The 20,036-nt window shown below is 36.5% G+C and overlaps 1 protein-coding gene across 1 annotated transcript in view; it reads right to left on the bottom strand.

Moving 5' to 3' along the window:
- Positions 1–2,336: 2,336 nt before the first annotated feature.
- The window catches only part of MACC1 (MET transcriptional regulator MACC1), a 66,781-nt gene continuing 49,081 nt past the window's right edge, over positions 2,337–20,036 (bottom strand). Inside the window, exons 4-5 of the mRNA XM_029919100.1 lie at positions 16,844–17,032; positions 2,337–2,549 (exon numbers count right to left, since the gene is read on the bottom strand). Coding sequence (XP_029774960.1) covers positions 2,337–2,549; positions 16,844–17,032 — 402 coding nt within the window. The remainder of the gene's footprint in view (positions 2,550–16,843; positions 17,033–20,036) is intronic.

The raw sequence follows: 20,036 nt of genomic DNA on the forward strand, positions 1-20,036 counted from the left end.
CAGAATGTTTGGACATGGGTTTAAAATTCCTCTGGAAGGATTTCTTACAAGACTATAAGATATCTTTGTGTATATTAGTATTTAAGCATTGCTTCATCCTTAAGTTAGACCTCATGTTTTTCATTTTTTAAACTCTTTTTAAACTTCCCAGCCACAGTCACAACACATGATGCGATGTAAATCTGAAGTGATTTGTTTAATCTTACTACCCTAATCAGCTAACAAGATCTCTCTTCTCAAATCTTGGAGCCTGGAAAAACCCAGTTATTAATTCCTTACTATCTCTTCCCGAAATTCTCTGGTTTGCTGACATGTTAATAAGATTCCAAGAATGTTCTAACTGTGTCCTGAACTTACAAACTATTTTTTTCCTCCCTCTCCCTGAATTTATTTTCAACTAAAATAAATTTTGTCCTTGGATGTGTGTACATAACTCCCTGGGCAGGCTATGTTCTCTTATTATCAAATATAAATATTGAAAGCCTTAAAGACTGTTCTTAAACCTAATTCAAATTACCTTTGCCAGCATAACAAATACCCCAGGGTAGGTGTATTAAAAGCTCTAAAAAGATTCTGCTTTTACTTTTTAGCCAAATGGACATGTTTTATTCAGGATCCCCAAACAAAACCCTTATTCAGCTCATTGTATTACCTTTGAGCGGGTGTCTTCCTTCACTCCTTTACCCTTTCAGGCCCTTCATCCGCTCCCTGCATCTCCGAGCCCCCAGCCTGCTTCAGGACCTCAGTACATTGAGGAACTACCTCTTCCACCTTCCCCAGACGAAAAGCAATGCTCGAACTTCCTTCAGGCTCATCAGTTTTCTCCCAGAGAACACATCCCTGACCCTTCAGATTCATATAATGGCCCTTGAGGTCCCAGCCTCTCCATTGCAGCTGTTGTTACAGATCTAATTTTACATTTAACTGTAGAGTGTTTTAAATTGTTGCCTGTCTCTATAACTTAGCAATACTGAAGTTAGGGCTCCAGCTCTTTCTTCCACCATTATCAACCTCAAGCATCTACGTGCCTGCCACAGTGTAGGTACACCCCCCCCATCTGTTGATTAAATGACAACACATGAATGACTGTCCAAAGCACATAAACACTGGCATGTGGCCAAAGGGCTGAACATATGAGTAAGCACAAACCATCTCTTCGTGAACTCTACCAGCAGTTAGCATTTGTACTGGCCTAAATCCCCATGTGACCTCTGTCTTGCAAAAGCATTCTGAAATGCTCTGGTAAACACACACACACACATGCACGCACGCACACACACACACACACACACACACACGTGTATTTGGATGACATTATTATTCACACGCACAGATATCAGTGTTTTGGGTGGTTAAGACTGCTCCATTTAACAGTGATACATCAGTTTTTTAAAAAAATAATTCTTCTTATTAAAAATTCCTGAGAGTTAAAGAACTACTCTGCACTAAGATCCTGAAGGAAAAGTCCAAATTAGGCAGACTTAGCTATGCCTCAAGATGCTAGGGGAAGAAGGTGAAAACTCTAGTCCATGGATGCAAACAACAGATTTCTGATGATCAGTCATATTTTTTTCTTCTGTCAGTCTTTTAAAAGATGGTGGGAAAGTGAAGCAAGTTTCACTTAAAATGAAGTAGCTACTATGTCCTTATTGGTTTTAAAATGCATTTTTAGTTTCTTACTATTTTGCTACGTGCTATGTTTAAAATAATAATAATAAAACCAGATTTTGCAGACAGAAAATTTATTTCCCATTGGCTATTTGTCCTGAGTGTCCTTTCTAGTCCTTAGTCTTTTCAGATGCAAAATGGAAATGTTAGCAAACTCCACTAAAAACTAAAAGAGATGGAATATAGTAAGTTTGTAGCTCTGTGCCTGTCCCCAGAGTATGTGTTTGCTTTTCCTCTCTGTAGACCTGCTATGGGTAAAACTCCAGGTTCACAGTGGGAGTCTCTAGTTTATCTGGGTAACTGTGTGAGGTAATTATGCTAACAGCCATTTGTTTTAACTTAGAGAAATTAAAGCAACTTTGAGAGGGACAAGGGTTTTATTTTCCTTTCTCAACTAGAAAGCAGCTTAATGTTTGCATTTGAAACATATAAAAATATATATTTGACTATAAAATGTATCCTTGGCTTTTGTGTTAAGCTGTGCTTTCATGAGGAAAAAATATTTTTTGAAAAATGAAAAAAATAATATTTTTCTGAGATTCTCTATGTACACACATGCGCGCGCGCGCACGCACACACACACACACACACACACACACACACACACACACACACACCTCATTTCCCCCCTACCATTCTCCCTCTTCCCCACAGCATACCCTTCATTTTCATGCTTCCTCAGAAGTAGAAAATGCAGTTGCTCTCAAAAACTCTAAGGAATGTATTAGTATTAAAGCTCCAGTTAAGTCTCGCCACTGTTTGGTCACAGGGTTTTTCATCCTGTCCAAAGCTGATTGAAGGTCTTGTAACATGTCTCTGTAGCTATTTCCATAGTGAGCACCCCACGTATAGAGAAAATCATAGGCAGGTTTCCACATCATCTATGAAGAAAAAAAAATAGACTGCAGTTATTGGAAGAAAAACAGAGAGGAAAATAGATGCTTCAAAAAAGAGTTTTAAAAGCCTCTTAGGACATAAAAAAGCTGAATACCAATTATACGTGGACTTACTTAATGTCATTGAAAACACATTTTGATAGCTATCACTTCCATCTTGTATCCTGTGTTTCTATGCCTAGAAAGTTTTAAGATAATGACAAGTAGGGCCCTCCCTTTTTTTGGATCCAACATCTAAACATTGCTCATGGCCTTGGTATGAATATAAAATTCTTTGTGCAATTTTTTGATTATACTGAGATATTATCGAGATGAACTTACCACTCTCTGAGACACTTTTAAGGTAAAAATAATGACTCTTTTATGTTAATAGTATCTGTGGTGAGCTTTATTACAGCACATATCACAAGAAGAAGCTATACAGTGTATTTAATGCTTTAAGTCATTTTATTTGAGCAAGGAAAACAATGAAAGAGGTACCTTCATGATCAAGTCTTAAGAGGAAAGTAAAAATACAGTTCTATAATTAAAAAATAATTTAATGAATCATTTTATAACCAAAAGAAAGATCAATATTCAATGTTTTATTATGCTTTCCACAAGCACCTACCAAGACCAATGACATCATTGTTTCCATAGAAATAAATGTACGTCAAAGAGGAACTTCATGTTCGAGCATGTATGTAATGGTAACCAAGGCAACCAGGCTCAGAGAGAAAAAAGACAAAGGCCCACCAAAGAAGATAAATTGTAGAATAAACACACACACACACACACACACACACACACACACACACACACAGACACACACAGAAAATATGAGATTAAAATAAATTTTCTCTAAGAAAATGAAAAAATGAACCATGTACTTATAATTGGAATATTTGAAATATAAACTTTATTACCTGCTACTTATTTGGGTTCATTAAACTAATTCATTTGTGATTTTATCACTTGCGAAATGCAGAAACACAGATTATGAGCTCAGTATTATGCAGAATTGCCCTCTTATGATAGAACCTCTATTAACAGTAATGTCACATGAAGCAGGGCTTTGGGATATAATTTTTCAACTCTGATAGCCTCATATACTCTACAATTGAAATTAAAAGAATGAAAGACCTAAAAAGGAGTTTCAATTCAATCTACATAAAAGACAGGCATTGAACTCAAAAGATAGTTTGATGTTATTTGCCCAATTTGGCATTCCTGGGAAGCCATGAACACTCATATCTTTGTGTCTTTTGATGAAGCTTGATTCTGCAAGGTATTGAGTGGAAAATAATAATCAGAGTTATACCATATCCAGGAGGTCATGATGCATCATCCCAAATGATCTCAGACTTGTGTTGCTTTACCCTCTCCAACCTGATTTACAAAGAGCTATATCTTCCATCACTGATAGACTACGAATGAGGTGTTCTCCTGTCTATTTTTCTGAATACTCACTTTGAAAGCAAACCTCTCAATTTCTGGTCACCACTAATAGCTCGACAATGGAAGATGAACTAAGTAAGGCATATTAACAGAAGCTTTTTGCCAAATTCAATCTTGCCTGCCACTGCTTGAATGCACAGATGCACTAAACAAGTAGAATATTCTGTAGTGCGTATATATTAACCCTCTGTAAAAGCTTTGAGACTTGTATTTTATGTTTCATTCACTTAAAATTCCCTGATGCTCTACCAATTTGTACATTTTTTTCAACTTGCCATATAGTGTTTAAAATAATGATGTTGCTAGCTAAAGCCTTCTCCTACTTTATGCTAAGTCCCTTAGTAATTGGATGATAAAAAGATGTATTTGAAGGGTGCCTGGGTGGCTCAGTAGGTTAAGCCTCCAACTATTGATTTTGGCTGAGGTCATGATCTCATGGTTCATGAGTTTGAGCCCCTCACTGGGCTCTGCTGACAGCGTGGAGTCTTCTTGGGATTCTCTATCTCCCCCTCTCTCTGCTCCTCCCCTGCTCACATGCATTCTCCTTCTCAAAATAAGTAGATAAATTTAAAAAAAATGTATTTGAAGATATTTTATGATAAATAGCAACTGAGAGCATTTCAGGACCCAGATGATGGCATAGTATCACAAAAACCAGATGTTTCTTGAAGAATCACATCTGGGTAATTTTCAGTTTATGCACTACTACGTGTGCAGATTCAAAGTAACTTCATAGAGACAGCCAAAATGGCTCCCCTGCCTTTCCTTGTAGAAAAATTGTGCATCACATATCTTGCTGCAGCACAGTGGGTTGCTAGGTATAGAAAAGCCCTGAGACATACTCAATCATGCAGCAGTCCCATGGTTGCTGTTTGAAACGGGAAACACACCAAGGTAAGGCAGGAATTGGGAACTACAGATTCAGAAGTCCAATGATACATTTATCTACTCACTTATGCAGAGAGCTATATATTGCTCTCAATTTGGCAGTTTTCACTGATAGCAGAACATTTCAGTGATCTCTTGCAATTTAGAGAAACTTGGATAGATTTCTGAGTCCTAGACCCAAATTAAGACATCTGATAGTGTAAAAGGACTCCCAAGGAGTACTCTGAATTAGTCAGAAATGCAAGGAGGGATATTGCTCTAAACTCATTGGGGATTCCCTGGAATCTAATCCATAAGCTACACAGAAATGGATACAGTAGCTTGGGGCTGAAAACACTAGGGCAATGGTAAACTTCATGATTTATACTAAAATGTGTATATATTACATTCCATTTTTGTTTCTCTGTGCCGCAAAATAAACCTGAATATTCCTTCAGAGCAAAATCTGATCTTCTGAATATAACATCATATGTGGCTCTCCATATAGATGACAGAGAAACACTACTATGGCACAAATACAGTGAATATATTCAAAACACATTGTGGTTCATTAATTATTTCACTTTTTAAATTAAGAATTTTTGAGGAGCTACCACTACAAAGAATTTTTGTTACACAAAGGAATAAAATGATGAATAAAGCATGGTTTGTTTTTAGAAGGTTATAGCATAGAAGGGAGATAGATAATTGTACAAACGCTGTTCCAGTGTATAACTAGACAGCGTTTGGTAATTACTAACAACTAAAGAAAACCCAAGAATTACTTTCATGTTTTCATTTAGTGTAATAAAAATGGATAGTTCACACTGAGAAGCAGTGTGGTATAATAGAAAGAAAGCTGAGTTTTGGTGTCGGAGACCTGGGTGGCCATCTGAGTTACACTGCCTATTGGATGGGTCAGTATGGGTAAATTGATCAAAGTATCTGAGTTTTCAATTTTTTAACCTTTAAAATATAGATAATAATTTCCCAGGTCTGCGTCCAAAGTACCTCCTTAAGTGTCTGGCATATAGTTTGCATTTAATACTTTTTAATAGGATATGAAGGAAAGTGGGTACTTTAGGGGTGAGAGAAAGATAAGCAACCTAGTTTTAACTCTAATGCACATGAGGTGAAGGCATGAGTATCTCTGTCTCCAATAAGACTTTGAAATAGAGAGATGACCTCCAGGAAGCAGCTAAGAGTTTAGCAGCACTCAAGCCAAAGTGATGAGGAAAATGAGAGTGGAGGGAAAGGTCAAGGAAGAAAATGAAAGGATGAAAAATTTAACCCTCAATTAAGTACAATTAAGGACCACAAACAAGAAACAGAAGCAATAAGGGTGTCTGGGTGGCTCATCGGTTGAGCATCCAACTCTTGATTTTGACTCAGGCAATGATCTCAGGGTCATGGGATTAAGCTCCTCATCAGGTTCCACTCTGAGTATGGAGGCTGCTTGGGATTCTCTCTCTCTGTCTGCACATCCCTCACTTGTGCTCTCTCTCTCAAAAATAAATAAACCTTTAAAAATCTCTCTCTTCCTCTGCCCCTCTCCCCTGCTTGCGTGCACATGTGCTCTCTCTTTAAAAATAAAATAAATCCTAAAACAAAAGGACAAAAATAGAAGCAATAAGAGGATGGAGAGAAACTGGTGTCAGAGTCATAGAAATGAAGCAGGGTACTACTTCATGGTACAAAAGTCAAGGACCGATAACATCCCAAAAAGGACATTCAGCTCTTCCCAGCTTCTCTGAGCCTGCTGTTCACATAGCCTTCCAGCTCCATGTTCAGTGACATCATGTTGGGAGGTTAAAATCATCAATGTTAGGAGTTTTTACACCATGGAAGATGGTAAAGGTATAACTTAGGGCTTTTTTTCCCCTTGAAGAACTGTTAAATATTGGCCAGCATGACACTCATTGAGGATATCTCCTCTCTGCCCTCTGCTACCTCTAACTTCAAATAACGTGAAAACATGAATCAAAACTGAGAAAAATCCAGGATTTTGGCATTATTAGGACTTCAGCAACATGGAGAAGGCAGTTTCACGAGAGTGGTAGAGGGCGGACTGCTGATATGAGCAGATGACAAGGAACGAGAAGCCACAGAAAAAGTGGGTCACATTTGGAATTTGAAAGTTAAAGGAAGAGAGACAAAGCTAGAAGAAGCAGTGGAAAAGAAATTATTTTTAAAAGGAAAAGATCTGTAAAAACTAATATTTTACAATTGAAAGGAGAAGTTGGTTTGAATCCTACCCTAGCCAGATGGAGAATTTAGGGTTGATAAATATTAAGGAGGCAGCACATTAAAACACTCAGGAAGAGGGGCGCCTGGGTGGCTCAGTCGGTTGAGCGTCTGGCTTTGGCTCAGGTCATGATCTCACAGTTCATGGGTTCCAGCCCCGCATCGGGCTCTGTGCTGACAGCTAGCTCAGAGCCTGGAGCCTGTCTTTGGATTCTGTGTCTCCCTCTCTCTCTGCCCCTCCCCTGCTCATGCTGTCTCTCTCTCTTTCTCAAAAATAAATAAAACATGAAAAAAAATAAAATGCTCAGGAAGATAAGTTAGCTGCCTTCAAGCAGAACACATAAACACATGCAAATATTAAAATTATTATGCAGTTAGGGTAATGAACAGGGCAAATACCATGAATAATTGAGAATAAATGGGATTAAAAGCATATGGTATAGTTACGTACTTGATACAAATGAAAAAAGTTAAATTTGGGGAACTAGGTTTTTTAAAAATATATTTTAGCATTTATTCATTTTTTGAGAGACAGAACGATGGGAAGGGGGGTGCAGAGAGGGAGACACAGAATCTGAAGCAGGCTCCAGGCTCTGAGCTGTCAGCATAGAGCCTAATGCGGGCCCAAACCCACGAACTGCAAGATCATGACCTGAGCCAAAGTCAGTTGCTTAACCTCTGGGGAACTAGGTTTTAAAACTATGTAAATACACAAAGCTCTGTCAGGTGAACAGAACTTTCTCTATATTGAGATTTGCTTTAACAAAGCATGACAAAGCCATGCATATTTCGTCAATGCAGTAAGTAGTCTAATCAGTTTTTTGTTGTCCTTTGTGGCATAGGTATATATTTGACTGAAGTCCTTAAATATTTACACTTTTATCTCTTCAGCACTTCTTTCTCTCTGTCATTCTATGTTTTCTTATTCAGCAATTGAACAATTTGAACATATATTTGCTCGAAGGCAAAGACAAAAGAGGAAACTTGCATACATTAATTAACTATAGACTTTATGAAATTATGTCTAAAAATACATATTAAAAGCCACAGAGGAGCAGTGCTTGGGTGGCTCAATCGTTTAAGCATCCAACTTCGGCTCAGGTCATGACTCACTGTTTGTGGGTTTGAGCTCCACGTTGGGCTCTGTGCTGACAGCTCAGAGCCTGGAGCCTGCTTTGGATTTTGTGTCACCCTCTCTCTCTGCACCTCCCTTGCTCACAGTCTGTCTCTCTTTCTCTCAAAAATAAATAAACATTAAAAAAAATTTTTTTAAGCAACAAAGGATTCTGAGCTTTGTAATAATTAAAGATAAAATGAAGTCATATGTTTTCTGGAAATATTTGAATGAATAAACTCAGTAGAATAAACAATTTTCTTTCCATGATGACCTAAGTCCTCTGAAAGCTGGAAATGATTGTGGACTGCTATGATCTCTTCCAGGTTTATGTTATCTTATATATCTATTTAGTGGTTTAAAACAGTTCTTCAGCTCTTGTTCAGTGTTATGATTTAAGGGATGATATGTGGAAACTCTGTACTAATGCTTAGATAAATCTAAAGGGAAGCGTGTTCCTGAGGGTTTTTGTTGAATTATTCTTAACCACAAAACAAATTCTCTCTCTAACACAATTATTTGACACACAGGCATTACTCTTACTCCTCTACTCTGAGACTTTTTAAAATGCTAACCTCATGATGTTATGGGTTCATCTTTGAATAGGAAACATGAGGCTGACAAACGCATAGAGTTGTTAGTTTCTCAGCTGTGTGTTTTGATCTCCTTCTATAAGGAAGCATCAGTAATCATCAGTAACCATTTAATCTATTCTATCTATATTAAAGGGTAGCAGTTTCCAAAGTCCTAGTATTTGTGTGAAATGTCTTTGGTTTATCTTCCAGGCATTAGAGGACAAAGAAAAAGGTAAAAGAGCAATAAAAAAAAAGTGGTGCGATCTCAAAAGAAATGAAACAGGAATAGAGATTAAAAAAATAGTTTTCTAAATTTAGAGTGCCTGTTCCCAGAAGCCAGTAAGAGTCATTAGATAATGCTCTAGATAATGAATGCAACATGAATAAAAGCAATTAAGATTTGAGCTTAGCATCCTATGTCTTTTTTTTAGCTCATAAAACATGAATAGCATAAAGGACGCAATTGGTTAATTACAATTGGATAATTACATTTTGCCACATTAAGAGATTCATAACCCACTTACTTTCCTCATAAAACTATAGAAGCAATGTTTCATTTTAAGTACAATTAGCTGAAAAAGTATTAAGGCAAGTTTGTATTAATGATTATTACCTGTGTTCTCTCTTTAGTACATCCTTTACAATGTCCAGTTGGGCCTTCTATCACCTTGTAAGTACATAAATAGTACTGAAGATGAGGTCACCATTAGCTTCAGAAAAGAAGGGAGGCTAACATATCAGGGAGTCCCTATTTCCTCAGAGGGGACATGGATTTGTTTAAAACTTGACATATATTTTCTGGGAAAGTCCCTTTGGGTACAGCCAGCTCTGCTTCCTCTAGGAATAGACACTTGGAACATCAGGGTTAAGCATGACCTAGAGGAAGATAGAGGACTCATACTCTGCTAGTGCATCTAGTGCTCAAAACAATCTAATATCTTAGGAAAAGCAGGTGGACAAGCCATCCTGACTAACTCCTAGTTAGGAAGAGAATTCAGATAGCCTAGCCTCTAAATCAAATATTAGTGTCTCTAAATCCATTTTAAGATATCTTCATAACATTTAAACTTTATAATATTTAGTAACTGACTATTATTTCCATTTGATTTCTGGTAGGTAATAAGGCATATAATGTAGAATTAAATCAAAGATCATATGAATTACAATGTGCTACCTCATGAATTTCACTGTGATGTCACTGTTTCCTTATTCCATCATTTCAAAAATGGAGTATGTTTTGGAATTAAATATTATAGCAACAAGGATTACAGTATTATACAAAATAGACTATAATCTAAATATTATGTCACTGTGTCAAATTTGTAGTCCAAATATTGAAGAAACTGAGAAATTAATCTATACATGTTAACACTGGTAGATGGATTTCCATATAATATTTTCCCATTTTTAAGAAATTGTAAATGTATCTTATACTGTAAAAGCCCAGCAAACCATACATTTAAGTACTAAGGCTAGAACTGGGCAATTGTCATGTCCCTGCAGAATCCAGGTCTTGCTGTGTGAGCCAGAAAGCCGAAGAGTTCAAGGACTTTCTGTTATCATTTGCAAGAGACATTTTCCAAGGAGAATTAAACGTTGTTAAACCTGGAAAAAAGAGCTGAACAGCCAAGGCTTTTTTTTTTCTCATTTTTTCCATGCATTACCATACTGCCAGTTTTTTAGAAGAGAAACCTTGAAATCATTGCTGATTTTTCCCATGCCTACATTCTTTCTATAGTTACTCTCAGTCATATTACTAAAAAATTACTTTATTTCCTTTTCCAAAATCATTCAATGTCACACAGTTGTCAAATTCACCTCTTCCTCTTAGTCAAAATAATAGATAATATACATTTAGGTATTACAATGTACAAAGCATTGTTCCAAATATTTCACATATATTATTTCATTTAATCTTCCAAATATCTGATAAGCAAGATAGTATAATTCATATCACTTTCCAAAGAAAAAAGTATTCCTAGAAAAGTCAAGTAACTTGCTGAAGGCTAATAGATAATAGAGCTAGAACAGGAATCCAGACTAGCAATCCTAACCTGTATGCTATGGCAGTTATTAAAGACTCTATCGGTCATATATATATATATATGACCATATCTCCCAATAATTACTAAAATGATCTCTCCCCTCTAGCCCACATGTTCTCCTCAGTGGTCTCTAGAAGTCATTGGTGTCCAGAAGCACTGAAATACCCTTCCAATCCTCTTCAATTATCCAAATGCTCCCCATCCTTCAGGACTAGGATGTGTCTTCTGACATCTCCTTCCCAATATGATCTTCTTTAATTTAGCTCATTCTCAAAGGACTTATCAACAGTTGTGCACATTGCATAGTACTGTGTGTAAAACATACCTGGGTCTGGAACCCAGTTCTGTACTTAATAACCATGTACAGATCTGGATGATTTACACTAATGCATTCAGTCTCAGTTTCTATATTTGTAAAGTGTGAAGGGTTATAATGTCTTCCTTACCAAGTTTGTTAAGATAAATGAGGTATGGTAAGTAAAATGCTCATAATGATTAGCTGACACAGTAAACACACAACTATTACCATTCTCATGATTTTCACTTATTTCAACATCTAATGTCTTCCTTACCAAGTTTGTTAAGATAAATGAGGTATGGTAAGTAAAATGCTCATAATGATTAGCTGACACAGTAAACACACAACTATTACCATTCTCATGATTTTCACTTATTTCAGCATCTAATCATATACTTCTTTGAAATATAAGAATTCAAATATTAACAGTTTATCTCAATTCCCAGGCTAAATACAACATGACTTTAGGGGAAAAAATCATACTTTTCATTCTATTTGTGATTTTTGTAGCTCCTAAAGCTCCAATGCTGAGAACTGATAGTCCCAGTAAATATGTTAAAAGACAGATGAGTTAAATACTGAGAGGAAGGATTCAGAGGAAAGATACTAAGTAAGTAAGAAGAATTACATATAGAACTTTTATTCATGTATAAAAAGTAAGTAAAGTTAGCTCTTTGAGGAATACCTACTTTCTCACTTTAAATCTAGACCTAGAATAAGGTGCTCTGAACACTATAGCTGCTAGTCAAAGATGAGGAGGAACAAAGGTATGGCTAGAAGGTAAAACAGAGAATCAGATCCTCACTGATTGAGCATAAAGACTTATATACACACCATGCCAATCATACTCTCCATAGGTGAGTGTCTTCTGAGATGAAACTATATTACAATGAGCAACGGTTGACTTCCTTAGGCTTCCATAATTAGGGTGGCCCATTCTGGCAGGTCAGTTAAGAAATCAGCCTTGACAGGCCTATTGGTGCCTGTGGTTGAGGTAGAGCCCAGTGAGGAAGAAGGTCATTTAATAAGAAGTGACCTTTAGAGTCCTTGGTAAATAAGTGTCATTACTGAATAAGATGGAGAGAGTATCTTCTTTATCATTAGGCAGAGGCCAATGGAAGACATTTATTAGGAAAATTGTCACATATACCAATTAATCCCCAGAAGCTTAAGTCAAGAGTGTCCAAGTTAGGCCTAAGAACATCTTAGCCCTGAAATCCCTAGCATTTTCCCCTTGTAAGAACCAATTTCTTTTTAGGGGCGTCTGGGTGGCTCAGTTGGTTAAGTGGCCAACTTCGACTCAGGTCATGATCTCATGGTTCGTGAGTTTGAGCCCCATGTCAGGCTCTGTGCTGTCAGCTTTGAGCCCGGAGCCTGCTTCAGATTCTGTGTTTCCTTCTCTCTCTGCCCTTCCCCTGCTCATGCTCTGTCTCTCTGTCTCTCAAAAATAAATAAACACTAAAAACATTTTTTAAACCAATTTTTTAAATGGGCTATTTTTCTAATATTTTATTGATTCTGCTTTTTAAATTAAAGCTCTAAATATGTTCGGGGAAAAAGTTTCAATGAATTTTCATTAACTTTCACTGGAAAACCTTGGCAATGATTAAACATCTTTATATAGTGCAAATGTATTTCCTTTTCAAAAGAAATATTCTGAAACACATATTTTGCTTAAAATCAGATTCCAAATTTTATAGTTTTTTGTTTTTATGTTGGAAATGCAATTTCATTAAAAAAGTTGAGTAACATTTCTTATAACTTAACTTAGGTAAGTGGTTAGTTTAATTTTTTTATATCTCATTTATTTTTGAGAACAAGAGATACAGAGCATGAGCAGGGAGAGGCAGAGAGAGAGGGAAACACAGAATCCAAAGCAGCTCCAGGTTCCAAGCTGTCAGCACAGTGCCTGATATAGGGCTTGAACTCACAGACCCCAAGATCATGACCTGAGCTAAAGTCCCACGCTTAACCAACTGAGCCACCCAGGCATCCTGGTAAGTGGTTGGTTTAAAAAGTGGCTTTCTCAGCAGTCTCCAGGGAGAAGCTTTTCTTTTTTCACCTTATAAAATAATAAGAAATGGCCGAAAGTACTCAAGAAAAATCCAACTTGCTATTAATAATCTTTTTTCTTTAATTGGATTGAAGCTTGAAAAAGATGCCAAGGCAAATTTTGGTAGAACCACACAATGGCTTGAAAAAAGAAAAAGAAAAAGTGAAATGAATTGCTTAAATGCCCAGTCCTGACCACGCCTCCTGGCTCTGCTACTCAGCAACCAGGTTGGATTTGGTTTTGGTGAGCAGAGTACAAAGGTTAAAGTACAAAGGTCCCAAGGTCAAAGCCTGGGCTCCGAATTTGGTTCCTAGCTATGTATGTTTAAGCAAGTCACTCAACTCAACCTCTCTACATCTGAGATAGTATTAATCTCTGCCTAGAAGTTTTTGTTGAAAGGATTAAATAAAGTTAATTTTTGTAATGCTCTTGGAACAGTGCCTGGAACAGAATAAGTGCCAGATAACTGTCTTTAAGATAGAATAAAAATAGAACAAAAGCAAAGAGGAGAAATTGAAAAAGAAAGAAAGGGAATGAAAGAGCCCAATTGTAGACATTGGCACACATAGAGAAAATGTTGGAAAGTATGCCCTCTGAGGAAGTGAGATAAAGGAAACCAAAGCAGCATGGGAACCACCAGGCCTTGTTATCTCTGTGCCCCAATTCTGGTTCCCTCCTTCTGGATGCCCTATCCAGAACTAATATTAGTGTGTTTTAAAATCATTTCTTGACTTGTAAAGTGATATTGTTTAAAAGTCATCTCTTTCTTGAGGAAAAAATTAAAATGTAGAGCTGTTTCCTCCCTCCTGAGGGGGATAAAACTTATCATACATTTACCTTTTAGCTTAAATGGCCTAGACTCCCATATATTATTTGGAATGGGTTTAGGCCTATACATCCTGCATTATTTTCTAAGCATTTAATAACATGAATCACAGTGATGACTTTCAGCATTAGCCACAGTAAACTGAATGATAAACTCTAGAAAGACACCTAGGGACTTTCCTTTCTGTTTCTGAATATTTATCAACCTTAGACATAGATTTAGTCATCTGTGATTTGGACTGTGCAAAAGTAAATAATGGAAAGGTAGGCTGTCTCTTGGCTTCCATCAAGATTTAGGGAAAGACAAAATATAAACAATCACAATCAGAGAGAAGTTAGATGCTTAACAACCCTGAGAGAATAAACAACTTTGTTCTGGTAAACAATTTTCAACAAAACCCTTACTAAGAAAAAAAAGTTTGGCTTTCAGTTAGGCAACTTTTTAAAAAGAATTATTTTTAGGGGTGCCTGGTTTGCCTCTGTTGAAGGAGCATCTGACTCTTGATTTGAGGTCAGGACATGATCTCAAGGTTTGTGAGAATGAGCCCTGTGTCGGGCTCTGCGCTGGCAACATGGAACCTGCTTGGGACTCTCTTCTCTCTCTCTTTCTGCCCCCCCTCCCCGTCCCTCCCCTACTTAGATTCTTTCTCTCAAAATGAATTAAAAAACCCATTTAAAAAATTATTTTAGAGCACTTTTAGGTTCACATATACCTATATTTTGCATATAGAGATTTTGCATATGTCTCCCACCTATGTAGAGCCTACCCTGTTATCAGAAGCCTCCACATGATGGATATATTTGTTAGAATTGATGAATCTACAATGGTAGATTATAAATACTCAAAGTCCACAGTTAACCTTGAGTTCATTGTATATTTATTGCATATTCATGTATTGTATATGCTATGAGTGTAGACAAATAAATATATCATTAGATATCATACTGAGTATTTTCACTGCCCTAAACATCCTCTGTGCTCTGCCTATTCATTTCTCCTTCCTGAAAGTCTGGCAACCACTGATCTCTCTACTATCTCTGTAATTTTACCTTTTCCTGAATGTCATCTATTTGACATCATACAAATAGCTTTTTTTCAGATTGGCTTCTTTCATTCAGTAATGTGCATTTAAAGTTCTCCTATGTCTTTTCATGGTTTGGTAAGTCATTTATTTTTAGCACTGAATAATGTTCCGTTGTCTGGATGTACCAGTGTATTTACCCAGACACCTCCTGGAGGACATCTTGGTTGCTTTCAAATTTTTAGCAGTTTTATGAATAAAGTTGCTATAAACATTCATGCACAGGTTTTGTGTAGACAAAAGTTTTCAACTCTTTTGGGTAAATACCAGAGAGTGTGATTGAGTGATTGTATGTTAAGAATATGTTTTGTTGTAAGAAACAACCATAGTGCCTTCCAAAGTGACTGTATCATTTTGCATTCCCACCAACAGTGAATGAAGGTTCCCGTTGTTCCACATCCTCCACACCATTTGGTGTCATCAGTGTTCTGGATTTTGGCCATTCTGATTAGGTTGTAGTATCTCAATTAGACAATGTTTCAATCAATTTCACTTAAATATCAGAATAGTATATCCATAAGAATGCTGTCCTTTTTTCCTTATTATAGGTTTGTCATGTCTTAGCTCATTCAGCAAAAACTTATTTGTAGACCGTAATGTCCTTCTTGGCATATGGTGGTAAATGTAGTCGATAAGGGGAATTTGTCTACAAAGGGGACGTGTGTCCGGGATGCTCTTGCCTGAAAGTCTGTTTGGAGTCCTTGCTGGACAGCCAGGCTCCAGGAACCCTGAAGCTTCCAGTGCAGCTGCTGGGATTTACCTGATTTACCTGATTCAAGCTTCCTGGAAAAGTTATCTTGCTGGGCTCACCCACCCGGCATAGTTGCTTCGAAATAAGAAAAATTTCTCAAAAAATTAAAACCCAGCTCTATGCTCAAATAGGAAGTGGGGAATATAGCTTCTGCCTCCTATCAAGTCATCATCTAATCAGAGAGAGAACCTTTCCTTAACTAAACTATCTTGAAAATGCTTTCACTCATGTAAGAGAAAGACACAGGACATTTTATATGTGCTCATCACTGGAATACTTTCATTTAAGTCAATAAAAATGCATTCACTTTCTTTATGGTAAATAGAAAAATATTTACTTAATTTAGGCCTAAAAGTATACATTTGTTTGAATGTTAATAAAAACAATATTTGCATGGTATTTACTTTGTACTAAGTGTTGTTATTCTGTCTTTGATGTCTATAGTTCTTACTCTATACAAAATTATGAAGGAGATAATGAAGCTCTTAGGCATTTCTAGCTTGCATTACTAGGCTCTCCTTACCAGCAACCCCACAACATTCACCTCCTTAATGTCTGTCACCAAACATTATTTATCATAGGTGACCAAGTCTATAACTAAGGCTGATAAATACTTATTATTATACCCTCTTTCTTTGTTCTGATTTGGCCCCATTTCCTCCCTTCAAAGTTTGTCTTTTTTCTGCCTCAAGTTCTTATAGCCCTGCCTGCTAAATGGCTAGCTATCTAATTTGGTCAATTTATTTGATCAAAGACCATGTTAAAATGCAATTCAATAGGAGAAACATCAATATATCTTAAAGGTTCTCGATACCTTTAAAGAGTGATGTGGGTTTAGTTCAGATAATGTTGATGGTTATAGCTGCAATGACTTCAATTAGTGGATCCTCTAGGAGACCTCCCTCAATTAATCCATGTATATGGAATTACATTTGATTTATTTGGTCTGCAATTTTTCACTATTTAATTAGACAAATAGAAATCTTACCTCAACAGTGACATCACCAGCTTTTTCTCGGTGAGGAATTTCATATGCCTCCATCTGTTGCTTTGTGAGTCGTACTAACTTTTCAGCTAGTTCCCTCCAGCCTTTTCCAAGCTTGACAGCTGAAGTCAGAAGAGCAGCCTCTCGGATGAGATGTGCTACTAACCCTTGGCAATCCATCTTCAGCAGAGCCTGCAGCAACAATTACATATCATTGTTAAAATTAAGTAATTTTGGCTCCCTCCTATGAGTTAATTTCTTCATTATATATTCTAGAAACTGGTTTTCTCTTTCTGACCACATGTATACTTGAGGTTTTTAATAGTCAAAAAGCTGATTTACTTTCAAGCAAATCCAACCAGCAAAGTGCAGAACATAAGACTAGACTAAAATTAGGGGAGATGTAAGCCCAACTCAATGACTAATTACTAAACCTTGGATAAACCACTCAACTAATATGTTTCTTTAATGTCCTAATTGGAAAAGGAGGAAGTTGAACTAGACACTTTCAAAGATACCCTGAGATTCTACCAGTCTATAATTCACCAACCCAGGAATGATTATTCACACTACAGAAAATAATTCCTTTCCTTACCAGAGAATTGGCTACAGGATTTTTCTGAAGAATAAGCACAATGGTGCTGGTAAATAATATTCTATTTTACATCAAAATGTGGTTTAAAAGTTCCCAGAATAATGCCTCTTGTATAAAATGAGATAGTCCTACAACTTTGAACAAAGCTGTTTATATTTATGACTTAAAAAAATTAACTCTCTGCCTTCACCCCCTTTATAATTGTGCCACTTAGTATTAAAAATAAAATAGTCTTCAACAGCACAAAATGGAAAACCATCAGTTTTTCCTTTCCTTCCTTCCTCCCTCCTTCCCTCCATCCCTCTCTCTTTTTCTTTCTTTCTTCCCTTCCTTCCTTCCATCCTTCCTTCTTTCCTGTTAATTAGGCATCTGAGCTTTGTCAATGGCCAGGTATATTTCAAACAAATCTATGAGTTTCCCTTTGGTTTGAATATGTTTCTTAAAATGGGATTAGGTCTATCTATGTCTCTTCTCTGTTTAAATAAGCAAATAAACATGGTAGTAGCTCATAATTTAACAGCACTTCAATGCTTTATCTATCACTATGAAACAGTAAGTGAAAATTAATGGCCAAGTAAAGCAACTAGTGAAGTCCATGGAGTGTTCATTTCTATGGAAGCTTCAGAAAGTCCACCCATGGTTTTATACATGGACTGTATTCATCTCTACATTTATGGTGAGGAGTTATGACCATAGGGAAAAGCAGCACTGAGCGAGCAGGCCCTTGAAGGTGCTTTTAGTAAATTGTGGAATGGTTTTAGCAACGCTTATTCCAGGTTCTTGCTTTAAGGAAAAGAAATTTACATTTGGAATTATAAAATCTGAGTTTAAAATCCAATTCCACAAAGTATAGGACTTTAGATAAATAACAAAATATCTCTGTTTAGTGATTTTTAAAATGGATAGTGGTGACATTACCTTCTGTAGCTGCCCATAATCTTGATGAAAATTGAATCAGATACTCAGGTACTTTAGGAATTTTCAAGTGTCAAGTATGTAAAGACAAGCAGTCTCATGTCTAAGATATGACTAAAGGTTTTAGAAGTCACAATCTTTATTGATTCCCTTCTAGGTACTCCAAATTAATATACAATCCAAGAAAAACATGTACTTGTTATGCAAATAAGGATTCAAGAGATGGTCTCTCTATCTCATAGCCCCTTCCACTCAGGCACAGCATGAGTTTTTAGGAACTATGCTCCTGGATAAGTTCTTCGCAGCACTGTGTAGTTAGTCACCAAAGCCACTCAATTAATTAGCATACACTAATATAGTGCAGATATGATCAGGCTTAAACTTCCAGACCCCTTGACCAAAATAACTTTTTTTTTGCCACTAAGAGAAACAAAAAAAGCAATTATCAATTGGACCTTTCATGGGTCCACACTGAACATGAACTAATGCAGAGATAATGAGAGGTAATGAGCCACTGCAAAATGCACAGGCAGCTTGACCAGGTAGATCAGCCAGTGTCTCTAAACGGGTAGATTGAGAATGTGGCACACCATCATAAAACTGTCTACTTAACAACTGGATATTAGGGCTTTTAAAATTTAACTGTCTCAGTGTTGCTGTAGAATCAAAAAACTACAAGAGAAAGAAAAAGTTTTATATATATGATTTCTTTATTATATAAATCATTGTTAGTGTCACAAAATAAATTCTTCTCTAAAAATCTCTCTCCCCCATGTGCACCTTGATTAAAGCTTTCTTCCTCTCCAGGAACCTGCCTGTATAATCTTACTCATCTCTTCTAGGGCACCAGCTTTGCACAGTTATAATGGTATTTAATACACAGACCAATATACATATTCACACAAACTTTTACACACACACACACACACACACACGCACACGCACACACACACACACATTTAAAACTGTTTTAGGAAAGTATGGTGGTTTTAAGTGTGGCTTTGGAGCCAGAAAGGTCTCAAGTCCCATCCCTGATACTAACCAACTGTGGGGTCTTGGACAAGTTTCCCAGCCTCCCTCTGTTGGTAAGACAAAGATACCAGCTAGCTATACTTACTCCATAGAATTGTTATGGCTAAGTGAGATAGTGTGTTTAGGGAGTTCTGCTTAGGGCCAAACACACAGAGAACCCTACAAGAGTGTTAGCTATCATTATGATAATTTATACATTCATATTTTACCTACTTTTAGAAATATATTCTTGATTTTTCTTTTTGCTTTTATAAAATACTGGTTTTCTATTTTAAAAGCAAAATAGTTCTTTATCTACTATATATATCTCCATTGAGCCTTACATTGAAGTAAATACTATGGTGAAAAAAAATGATCCTGAGAGTTCTGTTAAAATATAAGGATTAAGAAGAGAACTAGCAATATCATTTTTGGGGGTTGTGATATAAGAAAAATGTCAAATTGATAATGGGAAGGACATTGATGATATGGGTCTTTCAAAATTCTGATGATATGTTTTAAAAGCAAAGTGCTGAAAATTAAAAAAAAACACTAAATAGTGGACATATAGCAATGGGTAAGTCAATTAATCTTGTTTCAGTTTGTTTTTATTTACTTTCCTGTTATTGAAGCTTCCCTGATATTTTAAGAGCTATTCAACTACTTGAGAAAGGA

The sequence above is a fragment of the Suricata suricatta genome, chromosome 2 (assembly GCF_006229205.1).
Source record: "Suricata suricatta isolate VVHF042 chromosome 2, meerkat_22Aug2017_6uvM2_HiC, whole genome shotgun sequence".
NCBI lineage: Eukaryota > Metazoa > Chordata > Mammalia > Carnivora > Herpestidae > Suricata > Suricata suricatta.